Consider the following 14251-nt stretch of genomic DNA (forward strand, 5'->3'; position numbering starts at 1 on the left):
CTGTCCTCCTATATATACTGCGCACAACAACTAAAATGCACCACAGGTATGGATGGATAGTATACTTGACGACACAGAGGTAGGTAGAGCAGTGGCCTACTGTACCGTACTGCTTTATATTATATACTGGTGGTCAGCAAAATTATGCACTGTCCTCATACTATATATACTGCGCACAACAACTAAAATGCACCACAGGTATGGATGGATAGCATACTTGACGACACAGAGGTAGGTAGAGCAGTGGCCTACTGTACCGTACTGCTATATATTATATACTTGTGGTCAGCAAAATTATGCACTGTCCTCCTACTATATATACTGCGCACAACAACTAAAATGCACCACAGGTATGGATGGATAGTATACTTGACGACACAGAGGTAGGTAGAGCAGTGGCCTACTGTACCGTACTGCTATATATTATATACTGGTGGTCAGCAAAATTATGCACTGTCCTCCTCCTATATATACTGCGCACAACAACTAAAATGCACCACAGGTATGGATGGATAGTATACTTGACGACACGGAGGTAGGTAGAGCAGTGGCCTACTGTACCGTACTGCTATATATTATATACTGGTGGTCAGAAAATTTATGCACTGTCCTCCTACTATATATACTGCGCACAACAACTAAAATGCACCACAGGTATGGATGGATAGTATACTTGACGACACAGAGGTAGGTAGAGCAGTGGCCTACTGTACCGTACTGCTATATATTATATACTGGTGGTCAGCAAAATTATGCACTGTCCTCCTACTATATATACTGTGCACAACAACTACAATGCACCACAGGTATGGATGGATAGTATACTTGACGACACAGAGGTAGGTAGAGCAGTGGCCTACTGTACCGTACTGCTATATATTATATACTGGTGGTCAGCAAAATTATGCACTGTCCTCCTACTATATATACTGCACACTACAACTAAAATGCACCACAGGTATGGATGGATAGTATACTTGACGACACAGAGGTAGGTAGAGCAGTGGCCTACTGTACCGTACTGCTATATATTATATACTGGTGGTCAGCAAAATTATGCACTGTCCTCCTCCTATATATACTGCGCACAACAACTAAAATGCACCACCGGTATGGATGGATAGTATACTTGACGACACGGAGGTGTCACGATCCGGGTATCTGGACGCCATTTCTTACCCATCAGATGCCTCCTAAGGCTGGCTCAGCGCTCCAGGACCGGATCCCATCTGTTATCCTGATGTGTACATTCCTGTATCCTCTCCTGTCACTCTGGGACGCTGTCACAGTAAACGCCATATTACACCTGGCATGGCGTCTCCCGCGGCCTCCGCCGCCGTCCCTGAACTTCTGCATGCAGAGTGTCTGAGTGGCGATTACGTCAGCCGCGGCCTCCGCTGTGTTCGCGTGGTTGGATGTGCATCTGTCAGCCTCCTGTCTCCGGTGGTCGGCGCCGCCATTACTGTTTTCATTACCACATGGATTACAAACCAAACTTCCCTCCAAGTGTCTGCATGGGCGCAGCCATCTTGGATTCTGTCAGCTGATCATTTCCACCAATCTGTTCTCAGTATTGATAATCTGCATAATTGCCTAGCCAATCCCTTCCTTGCTGCAGGTATAAATACACTGTGCCTGAGCAAGGAAGGCGTCAGTGCTTTGGTTGTCAAACCTAGTTCCTGTTTGCCTCTCTCCTGTGATTGTCTTCAAGGTTCCAGCTCCTGTCTCAAGACTTCCACCATAGAGACCCGCACCAGCATTCCACCTGCGGTGTAGCCTGACTCTCCAATCCATTGTGGATTCATCTGTTTCCAGCTACAACATTACCTGCTTCCAGCTCGGCTTCCAGCAGAGTACAGCTTCCCTTAAAGGGCCGGTGTCCTTTCTACACCTTACCACTCTCCACCGGTATTATTATTTCTCCGCTCTCAAGTTCTACATTTCAGTTCATATTTCATCGCTCCCAAGTTCATTTATTATTTAACTGGTGCCAGCCAGTATCCACTCCGTGCTAACAACAGTCTGGTTCCAGCCAGTATCCACAGCAGCTGTTTTATCTTCAGCAACCCAGCTTTTCCTGGAACACCAGCTGGCACAATCCTGGGTTATCTCCATTGCTACAGTCGGGCCTGGTAAGGACTTTCCATCTAGAAGATCATAAGAACTATCTCACACTACCAGTGCCCTGTGGCTCCTGCCATCCTGTAGTACCCAGGAACTGTATTTATTCTTTGCTGACTTTTACGTTTTCTTTTACTGCTGCTGTGTTGCGGAGTTGTCATAATAAACATAATTGACTTTTATCCAAGTTGTCGTGGTCACGCCTTCGGGCAGTTATTATTCATGTTACTTACATGTCCAGGGGTCTGATACAACCTCCCAGGTTCCGGTACATCTCAGCCCCTACAACTGAGGCTGCCTCCCGTCAGCTCAGGCCCTCAGTTGTGACAGTAAGCACTGACCTAATGAATCCAGCCGGAGACCAGGATCAAGCGGCCAGGCCGATGCAAGAACTGGCAGCCCGACTAGAACATCAGGAGGCTGCACAGGGCCACATCATCCGCTGTCTCCAGGATCTCTCTACTCGGCTGGATGGGATTCAGACAACTCTCCGTGGATCAAGCGCGTCTGGTGCGTCAACCACAGTGACTCCAGCTATAACCCCACCCACCTTACCCATTTCTGCTCCACGTCTTCATCTTCCAACGCCAGCAAAATTTGACGGATCTCCAAGATTCTGCAGGGGATTTCTCAACCAGTGTGAGATTCAGTTTGAGCTACAACCTGGCAATTTTCCCAGTGACCGTACAAAAATTGCCTACATTATTTCTCTTCTCAGTGGCTCAGCCCTTGATTGGGCATCACCGTTATGGGAGAGGTCCGACACCCTGCTATCTTCCTACACTGCCTTCGTGTCAACATTCAGGCGCATCTTCGACGAGCCAGGCCGGGTAACCTCAGCTTCATCCGAGATTCTCCGTTTACGCCAGGGGTCACGTACTGTAGGACAATATCTGATACAGTTCCAGATCCTGGCATCCGAACTGGCATGGAACGACGAGGCCCTGTATGCTGCATTCTGGCATGGCTTATCTGAGCGTATTAAAGATGAGTTAGCTACCAGAGACTTACCTTCTAAGTTAGATGAGCTAATCTCACTCTGCACGAAAGTTGATTTACGTTTCAGAGAGAGAGCAACTGAGCGTGGAAGATCATCTGCTCCAAAATCTTCTGCTCCTCCTCCTCGTCAACTGTCACCATCTAAAGATGAGCCCATGCAACTTGGCCGTTCCCGTTTAACTCCTGCTGAGCGCCGAAGACGTCTCTCCGAGTCTCTCTGTCTCTATTGTGCAGCTCCGTCTCACACCATTAATGCCTGTCCCAAACGTCCGGGAAACTCCAAATCCTAGCTCGCCAAGGAGAGGGCCGGCTAGGAGTAATGATCTCCTCTCCATCTCCTCAAGATTGTAATCTCCCAGTCTCGCTTCAAGTTGCTCAACGTTATCGGAACGTCATTGCCCTCCTTGATTCCGGAGCGGCTGGGAACTTTATTACCGAAGCCTATGTTAAACGGTGGTCCCTACCCACCGAGAGACTTCCTTCGTCCATTTCTTTAACTGCCGTGGATGGCAGCAAAATTTTTGATGCAGTTATTTCTTTAAGGACTCTACCAGTTCGTCTGAGAGTGGGAGTTCTTCATTCCGAACTTATTTCTTTTTTAGTGATTCCAAGAGCCACACATCCTGTGGTCCTGGGCCTTCCATGGCTCCGTCTTCACAATCCTACAATTGATTGGACGACTACGCAAATCCTGGCATGGGGTTCCTCCTGTGCTGAGACATGTTTGTTTAAAGTATTGCCTGTCTGTTCTTCCTCCCCCAGGTCATCTGATGTTCCACCTCCTCCATATCAAGATTTCACGGATGTGTTCAGTAAAGCTTCTGCTGATATCCTTCCTCCTCATAGAGAATGGGACTGTCCGATTGATCTCGTTCCAGGGAAGGTTCCACCTCGAGGCCGAACTTATCCGTTGTCTCTGCCTGAGACGCATTCTATGGAGGAATATATTAAAGAGAACCTAGCAAAGGGGTTCATTCGACCTTCTTCTTCTCCAGCCGGCGCAGGCTTCTTTTTTGTAAAAAAGAAAGATGGTGGTCTGCGGCCGTGCATCGACTACAGAGGTTTGAACGACATTACCATCAAGAACCGTTATCCTTTACCCCTGATTACTGAGCTCTTTGACAGAGTTAGCGGAGCTACCATCTTTACAAAGCTGGACTTGCGAGGTGCATACAATCTCATCCGGATCCGTGAGGGTGACGAGTGGAAGACCGCCTTTAACACCCGTGACGGACATTATGAGTACCTCGTCATGCCCTTCGGATTGAGCAATGCTCCAGCTGTCTTCCAGCATTTTGTCAATGAGATCTTCAGAGACATTCTATACCGTCATGTCGTGGTCTATCTAGACGATATCCTCATTTTTGCCAACGATTTAGAGGAACATCGTTTTTGGGTAAAGGAGGTTCTGTCCCGTCTCCGTGTCAATCATCTCTATTGCAAATTAGAGAAATGCGTCTTTGAAGTCAAGTCCATTCCGTTTCTAGGGTACATTGTGTCCGGTTCCGGACTAGAGATGGATCCTGAGAAACTACAAGCAATCCAAAATTGGCCGGTACCCTTAACCCTCAAAGGGGTCCAGAGGTTCTTAGGGTTCGCCAACTATTACCGAAAGTTTATACGAGACTTTTCCACCATTGTGGCGCCTATTACTGCTTTCACTAAGAAGGGTGCTAACCCGTCCAAGTGGTCTGAAGAAGCCATGCAAGCATTTCATCTTTTAAAACAAAGGTTCATCTCTGCGCCTGTTCTGAAACAGCCTGACATCGATTCTCCTTTCATCTTAGAGGTGGATGCCTCCTCCGTTGGAGTAGGAGCGGTGTTATCTCAGAGGGCTAAAGATGGCCATTTACACCCTTGCAGTTTCTTCTCCCGGAAGTTCTCCCCAGCTGAGCGCAACTATGCCATTGGCGACCAGGAGTTGCTAGCCATCAAGCTTGCTCTAGAAGAGTGGAGGTATCTGTTGGAGGGAGCTTCTCATTCAATCACCATACTTACAGACCACAAGAACCTTTTATACCTGAAGGGCGCACAATGTCTCAACCCTCGTCAGGCCAGATGGGCACTTTTCTTTTCCAGGTTCGACTTTAAACTCCAGTTCTGTCCGGGCTCTCAGAATCGCAAGGCCGATGCCCTTTCCCGCTCATGGGAGCAAGAAAATGAGTCAGAGTCTTCAGACAAGCATCCTATTATAAATCCGTTGGCATTCTCCACGGTAGGGATGGACTCTACGCCCCCATCAGGGAAAAGTTTTGTGAAGCCGATGCTAAGGAAGAAGCTCATGCATTGGGCCCATGCTTCCCGTTTTGCCGGACATACAGGTATCCAAAAAACCCTGGAGTTTATCTCTAGGTCCTATTGGTGGCCAACTCTGAAAAAGGACGTCTTGAAGTTTATTGCATCTTGCCCAAAGTGTGCCCAACATAAAGTATCCCGCCAGTCGCCTGCGGGGCAACTGGTTCCACTATCCGTTCCCCGTCGACCATGGACCCACTTGTCGATGGATTTCATTACAGACTTACCCATGTGCAACAAGTTCAATACCATCTGGGTGGTAGTTGACCGGTTCACCAAGATGGCACACTTCATTCCTCTCACCGGTCTTCCGTCAGCTTCCAAGTTGGCTCAAGTATTCATACAAGAGATCTTCCGACTCCACGGTCTTCCTGAAGAAATTATCTCAGATCGAGGAGTTCAATTCACAGCCAAATTCTGGCGAAGTTTATGTCAAGTCCTCCAAGTCAAGCTAAAGTTTTCCACGGCTTACCATCCTCAGACCAATGGTCAAACCGAGAGGGTGAATCAGGACTTGGAGGCCTTCCTCCGCATCTATGTGTCCTCCTCTCAGGATGACTGGGTTCAATTACTTCCCTGGGCCGAGTTCTGTCATAACAACCAGTATCATTCTTCATCTGCTTCAACACCATTCTTCACTAACTTTGGATTCCACCCTAAAGTTCCTGAGTTCCAACCGCTTCCAGCAACTTCTGTTCCCGCAGTGGATATCACCTTGCATCAGTTTGCCAATATCTGGAAGAGCGTACGATCAGCTCTGCTCAAGGCATCGTTCAGGTACAAGAAGTTTGCGGATAAGAAGCGTCGAGCAGTTCCTGCTCTCAAGGTGGGTGATCGGGTATGGTTATCCACGAAGAATTTGAGGTTAAGAGTTCCCAGTATGAAGTTTGCACCTCGCTATATCGGTCCTTTCAAGATTGAACAAGTCATCAATCCTGTTGCTTACAGACTCCAGTTGCCTCCCTTCTTAAAAATACCCAGGACATTCCATGTTTCCCTGTTGAAACCGCTGATCTTGAATCGGTTTCATTCCTCACTTCCTCCAACTCCGAAAGTCCAAACTCAACGAGGCGTTGAGTATGAAGTGGCCAAGATCCTGGACTCACGTCACCGTTACGGTCAACTACAATATCTTATTGACTGGAAGGGTTATGGTCCTGAGGAACGTTCATGGACCAATGCTTCTGATGTCCATGCTCCTGCCTTGGTCCGGAGATTCCATTCCAAGTTTCCTCAAAAGCCAAAGAAGTGTCCTGGGGCCACTCCTAAAGGGGGGGGTGCTGTCACGATCCGGGTATCTGGACGCCATTTCTTACCCATCAGATGCCTCCTAAGGCTGGCTCAGCGCTCCAGGACCGGATCCCATCTGTTATCCTGATGTGTACATTCCTGTATCCTCTCCTGTCACTCTGGGACGCTGTCACAGTAAACGCCATATTACACCTGGCATGGCGTCTCCCGCGGCCTCCGCCGCCGTCCCTGAACTTCTGCATGCAGAGTGTCTGAGTGGCGATTACGTCAGCCGCGGCCTCCGCTGTGTCCGCGTGGTTGGATGTGCATCTGTCAGCCTGGCGCCTCCTGTCTCCGGTGGTCGGCGCCGCCATTACTGTTTTCATTACCACATGGATTACAAACCAAACTTCCCTCCAAGTGTCTGCATGGGCGCAGCCATCTTGGATTCTGTCAGCTGATCATTTCCACCAATCTGTTCTCAGTATTGATAATCTGCATAATTGCCTAGCCAATCCCTTCCTTGCTGCAGGTATAAATACACTGTGCCTGAGCAAGGAAGGCGTCAGTGCTTTGGTTGTCAAACCTAGTTCCTGTTTGTCTCTCTCCTGTGATTGTCTTCCAGGTTCCAGCTCCTGTCTCAAGACTTCCACCATAGAGACCCGCACCAGCATTCCACCTGCGGTGTAGCCTGACTCTCCAATCCATTGTGGATTCATCTGTTTCCAGCTACAACATTACCTGCTTCCAGCTCGGCTTCCAGCAGAGTACAGCTTCCCTTAAAGGGCCGGTGTCCTTTCTACACTTTACCACTCTCCACCGGTATTATTATTTCTCCGCTCTCAAGTTCTACATTTCAGTTCATATTTCATCGCTCCCAAGTTCATTTATTATTTAACTGGTTCCAGCCAGTATCCACTCCGTGCTAACAACAGTCTGGTTCCAGCCAGTATCCACAGCAGCTGTTTTATCTTCAGCAACCCTGCTTTTCCTGGAACACCAGCTGGCACAATCCTGGGTTATCTCCATTGCTACAGTCGGGCCTGGTAAGGACTTTCCATCTAGAAGATCATAAGAACTATCTCACACTACCAGTGCCCTGTGGCTCCTGCCATCCTGTAGTACCCAGGAACTGTATTTATTCTTTGCTGACTTTTACGTTTTCTTTTACTGCTGCTGTGTTGCGGAGTTGTCATAATAAACATCATTGACTTTTATCCAAGTTGTCGTGGTCACGCCTTCGGGCAGTTATTATTCATGTTACTTACATGTCCAGGGGTCTGATACAACCTCCCAGGTTCCGGTACATCTCAGCCCCTACAACTGAGGCTGCCTCCTGTCAGCTCAGGCCCTCAGTTGTGACAGGAGGTAGGTAGAGCAGTGGCCTACTGTACCGTACTGCTATATATTATATACTGGTGGTCAGCAAAATTATGCACTGTCCTTCTACTATATATACTGCGCACAACAACTAAAATGCACCACAGGTATGGATGGATAGTATACTTGACGACACAGAGGTAGGTAGAGCAGTGGCCTACTGTACCGTTCTGCTATATATTATATACTGGTGGTCAGCAAAATTATGCACTGTCCTCCTACTATATATACTGCGCACAACAACTAAAATGCACCACAGGTATGGATGGATAGTATACTTGACGACACAGAGGTAGGTAGAGCAGTGGCCTACTGTACCGTACTGCTATATATTATATACTGGTGGTCAGCAAAATTATGCACTGTCCTCCTACTATATATACTGCACGCTACAACTAAAATGCACCACAGGTATGGATGGATAGTATACTTGACGACACAGAGGTAGGTAGAGCAGTGGCCTACTGTACCGTACTGCTATATATTATATACTGGTGGTCAGCAAAATTATGCACTGTCCTCCTACTATATATACTGCACGCTACAACTAAAATGCACCACAGGTATGGATGGATAGTATACTTGACGACACAGAGGTAGGTAGAGCAGTGGCCTACTGTACCGTACTGCTATATATTATATACTGGTGGTCAGCAAAATTATGCACTGTCCTCCTACTATATATACTGCGCACAACAACTAAAATGCACCACAGGTATGGATGGATAGTATACTTGATGACACAGAGGTAGGTAGAGCAGTGGACTACTGTACCGTACTGATATAATACTGGTGGTCACTGGTCAGCAAAATTCTGCACTGTCCTCCTACTATATACTACAATGCCGCACAGATATGGAGCGTTTTTCAGGCAGAGAACGTATAATACTGGTGGTCACTGGTCAGCAAAACTCTGCAATGTCCTCCTACTATATAATACTGGTGGTCCCCAGTCCCCACAATGCAGCACACTGAGCACAGATATGGAGCGTTTTTCAGGCAGAGAACGTAGATATTTTCAGCACACTGAGCACAGATATTTGCAGAACACTGAGCACAGATATTTGCAGCACACTGAACACAATTGAGAGAATGCTGCACATCCTCTCCCTATCATCTCCAATGCACGAGTGAAAATGGCGGCGACACACGGCTCCTTATATAGAATACGAATCTCGCGAGAATACGACAGCGGGATGATGACGTTCGGGCGCGCTCGGGTTAACCAAGCAAGGCGGGAGGATCCGAGTCTGCCTCGGAACCGTGTAAAAAGGGTGAAGTTCGGGGGGGTTCGGATCCCGAGTAACCGAACCCGCTCATCTCTAGTCCTGTCCAGTATAAGGTAACATATGTATAATGTTTAATTCAAGTGCACAGTGTGAACCTGATCCCTAGAGGAACAGGTTAGCCCCCTGGGCAGTGGGGCCCACCGGGGGTTTCACCTGTACCCCTGTGGGCCAGTCCAACCCTGTCTGAGAGCTCTATCCCAGCACACTAAAGCACCCTATTACACTTTACAGTTACTGACACTGTGCATGTGCACTGTGTCAGTTCCCAAAACACTATGGCAAAGGGGATTCAGTATGATATCCTGGCTGTCGGGATCCCGGCGGTCAGGAGACCAATGCCGATATCCCGACCACCAGAATACTGGAGGTGAGCGCAGCGTGTCCCCACGTGGGCTTGCTGCGCTCGCCACGCTTCAGGCTTTATATTCCCACTTCAGGCTTTATATTCCCCCTTCAGACTTTATATTCCCCCTCAGGTGACCGCAGGGATCCCAGCAGCTGGCAACTTGATTGCCTCCCGGCAAAGGATGGATGCTGCTGGAGAGGGAGTGCAAGGCCCCTCTCCACCGATAATGCCTCAATAGGCATAAAGAGGATACCACCATCTGTGGATGGCAGCAGCCTTCGGGGCCAAGCTTTTAAGGCTACGGCCACACATAGCGGCCAAGCTGGTCCCGCTGAATGGCACCCGCTTGGCCAGGAGGGAGGGTTTTGTGTTCACACAGATCCTGTTCTGCGGGATCCCGCATTGAAATGTAGGTGTTCACCTTGAAATCCCGTTGCCCTGCCATCCAGCTCAACCGCAGCATGCTGCGGTTGGATCCGGCGGCAGCGGGACTGCCGCACATGTGTGGGTGCCTGCACAGGCGCCCATGTGCCATAGCCTTAAAGCTATGAATAGGGCTAGACTGCAGCCCCACTGAAAATAGAAGGGACTTAGTTATTTCTGCATTAGGCTGTTGCTTCATTGTCAGGGTACATAAATCATGTGGAAACTGTAGTTTCCACTGTTGGGAGACAAGTAGCAACACTCTGCACTGTCTATGTTAAATTGCCTGGGGTAGGGGGGCACTAGGACCCACCACGGCTCTCACAGCAGGTGTGTCCTGCTCCATGCGCTACTGAAATCCACAAGATCCACATGCATTGCCACTTGCATTCAATGCAAAATTAGCCTTGGTAAAATTCAAATTGCAAAAAATGTGACAAATGACAACTGTGACACTAGGCAAATGTGACTCTACAAATAGTTTGTGAAAGTGTATGTTTGTGAAACAGTTAATGCCTTAACATATTTTTCCTATAGAGGCTTCCACTACTTTCAGTTAATTAATCTTTTCATTATTACGGTGTTAAGGTGTTAGTAAATATGTAACAATTTACTTTTGAAAATGTACGATACATAACAGTTTAACTTTTTGTCTGTTAAATTGTAATCTATGATTAGCTGAATAAGAAAAATAAAGACGCAATTAAAATATGGAACTCTTACACGGAAGACTAATAAAATCATTGAACGGCAAACTGAAAAAAGCACGTTGCTTAATATAATTTGCAGCAATTACAATTTTTCTTTCACGTAAATTTCTGACAATACAGTTTAGAATAAGGGGGGTATTCAATTAAGTGCCATTTTTTCTACTGTAAATCGTAAATAATTAATTTGTGTTTCATGTATAAAACTTTTCCAACAAGGTTATTTCATTTTGAAAGTTAGGATTATGAAAATGAAGAAAATCTGTTCAAAACGCGTTTTTTTAAAACGTCAGTAAATTGTTTATAATAATATATATTTTTAAACAATGAACATTAAAGTGTGTACAAATCCTTAGGGGTTTAAATAATTATTAAATTATATCAATAAAATAATCTGAAAGGTATGGTTGGTCACATTGTGTTGGTTAAAACATAGCACAATTCTGTGCTATATTTACAAACCACAATTTACCCAAAACAGATTTGAAAATAAGAGACTTCTTTTGAAATTTGTCACCCAAATATTTCAATGTTATTTCAGTCTCATTGGAAATAATTTCAAATGAACGGGAACCAACGAAGCAATTGTACCAATGGAATTCTGCCAAATGTTTAGAGAAAACAAACATTCCTACTCATTTTATCTCTGTAAATGTGGCAATACAATTTCAGATCTGTCTACTTGATCACATCAACAGTCAGAGCTGTATCAAAGTTCATCACAGAAGTCAATCATCAAACTTTTTGGGGGGTTTTCAACATAGTTTAATAGAAATCCAAATGGATATTTATCATTCTTAATGATCATGAAATTCCACACATATGGCTATCTCAGACCAAATTGGATCTAAAGCGATCATAACGACTGTCACGTGGGTGACGGAGTCTCAAAAATGTGGTTTTAAAGTAAGAATAATTGTAATTTATTCATTTATTTTACAAAAAATTTAATTGGAAATTGCACAATTTAGATTTATTTAAGATTTGTTTTTTATGTTCCTTTTTTTTTAGTACCTATATATAATCTCTCTCTCTCTCTCTCTCTCTCTCTCTCTCTCTCTCTCTCTCTATATATATATATATATATATATATAAAAGTCCAAAGAGGAGCGGCACTCAGCGGGTCTTCCGTATGCACTAGATAATAAAGGACGGCGGAGTGACGCCTGGCAGAGGTTTTATCCATATATATATATATAGATATATATAGATATATAGATATATATAGATATATATAGTGGTCATTTACCGACTATAAGTATCAATAGTCACGTCTACTGTATAGGCCAAAATGCTACAAAACACAAATACAACAGTAAAAAGCGAGAGGTGTTATAACAAAGCAATATTGTCCAGAAACTAAAAAAAAAAAAATAACACATGCATTTTAGCAATACATTCCAAAATTATTTATGTTAAACCTTTACAGAGAATACGATTTTTTATTGACACGCATAAATTAATTACATATACATTAAGTAAATTAAAGAATTATTATTATTATTTTTTTTACCAATATTAAATAGGTGTCATATCAAGTCATGTATTTGCAGAGATATACAGTAGTTGCAAGGTGGGGCTAAACTACTGCTGTTATTTGAAAGGTCATGCAATCCATAAGTTCGGAGGTCATATTAAAGTTGTGAGACACTTTGGTGAGGTAATGGACCAACAGTAAGGAGTTAACATCTGGCTGTCATGCATGATTGCCCAGTTTAGAGAAGAGACAGCTTGCATTCTATACAAACCTATAAGCCCTGGAATATTCTTTTACACTATGTGAGCATGATCGACTGAAACGTTATTGATTTCTGAATACTGAGCCTCTGAGCGTAGCAGAACTGATTATTAAAACAAAATTAGGACAGGCTGCTGACTTTCAGCAATGAAACCATCTCTTGGCATCTATCCATTAACCTGTTCAGGGATAAGAGATGTTCAGGGCATTATCACAGTCTTCATGAAGCAAAGATAGCATTCTTACCTTTGTTAGTCGTGTAAAGCACCAAGAGGGCGACCAGTCCACAGGTCATCAAAAAAAGCAGCACAGAAAGACCTATTTCCATGATGCTCCATGACTTTTTTACAGATTTGTTTGATTTCTCTACTATGTCCATTTGGCTCTCTGATTTCCCCATTATTGTAACTCTTAAAAATAGAAGGAAAAAATAAATAAATCAGAAGATATATTTAGATTTATGGGTATTGCCAACTTGAAGCCATAGAGGGAGGGAGAGAGAAAGACGGATGAAGAGAGAGAGAGAGAGAGAGAGAGAGAGAGAGAGAGAGGCAAGATGCAATCACATCACAGGGGGAGAGAGAAATACAAGTACACAAATGTGTATAGTGCTACATGCAAAGCTCCAACAACATTCAGTGGCAATTAGACAGGCAGTAAGTTAGTAAATACATTATAGGGCAAGAGAAGTACATTATGAAACACAATGTATAATACAGCGATAAATGAAATAAATTCCAAAAGGAAGAAAAATATTTACATATATTTTTCCATTTGATTGTCCACAATTTTGGGAGCTTCATTTTCCATCTCCACAAAGTATATAAAGTAATATAAGTTAATGAAATCAATGTTTTTTCCTCTCTCTATATCCTTGGATGTCTATTGCAGAGTGCCCAGAGATGAAATACTATAGATAGATGAAATGGTGCTGCTTGCAGATTGTATCCATAAAATGAGACAGATCTTCTTCCTGAGACCTCATTGAAACAGGGGGCTCTATTGATCCTTATAATAACCACGGTACAGTATCTCTGCCTTTTCTGTGCATTTAAAACCACATTGTGATTCCTCTGTCATACAGAATCCTTGCTGACTGCTCCACAGCTCGATTTTCTTCTCTCACAAATCAGACAGCCCTATTATATTACATTAAGGTCTGTTCCTACCGAGTTACTATAGCAAGCTGTCCCTTGTTCACCTCCGCTAACTCCTCATAAAAACTTCTGTGCTCAAATGAGCTGTTTGGAGCTTGGAGGAACTACAGTATATGATCAGGAGTGGGTGGGGAACAAGATTTAAAAAGACAGCAAAAGAGGAGGAATGGGGAAGGGAAAATGTAGAAAGCTGCTACTGATTCCACTGTTGAAACTAATATTTTGTCTTTACACTCAAACCAATGCACTTTTATAGGATGGTAGTAGCGTTACTCGCACACAATCCCTTTTCAAGGTAAATGTATCGCTGTATTTTTGTTGTTGTTTGTTTTTAGGTTAAAAATATACTGGAGGGAAACTGGGGTGTAAAGACACAATAGGGGAAATTCAATTGCAGGTGAAGGTGGTTTAACCGCATCTCGCACCCCTTGCCAGACCACATCCCAAATTCACATAGAACTGCTTGCAACCCTATAAACCCATAAGGCGTGGCTGTTGCCGAGTTGATTAGGCCGGGCAAAGACAACCACCCGCAATTGAATTCCCTCTAGAGCAGTGATCATTGC

At 44.7% G+C, this 14251-nt stretch overlaps 1 protein-coding gene across 2 annotated transcripts in view; it reads right to left on the reverse strand.

Annotated features, from left to right (window-relative positions):
* The window catches only part of MMEL1 (membrane metalloendopeptidase like 1), a 536727-nt gene that overhangs the window by 314072 nt on the left and 208404 nt on the right, over window positions 1-14251 (reverse strand). Inside the window, exons 1-2 of one of the 2 annotated variants that reach the window (XM_063943336.1) lie at window positions 13289-13791; window positions 12775-12938 (exon numbers count right to left, since the gene is read on the reverse strand). In XM_063943336.1, coding sequence (XP_063799406.1) covers window positions 12775-12938; window positions 13289-13338 — 214 coding nt within the window. In that variant the 5' untranslated portion in view covers window positions 13339-13791. Of the gene's footprint in view, window positions 1-12774; window positions 12939-13288; window positions 13792-14251 lie in introns of those variants that run through there. The other variant, XM_063943337.1, reaches the window with a different exon arrangement.

Source organism: Pseudophryne corroboree, chromosome 10, assembly GCF_028390025.1.
Source record: "Pseudophryne corroboree isolate aPseCor3 chromosome 10, aPseCor3.hap2, whole genome shotgun sequence".
Taxonomy (NCBI): domain Eukaryota; kingdom Metazoa; phylum Chordata; class Amphibia; order Anura; family Myobatrachidae; genus Pseudophryne; species Pseudophryne corroboree.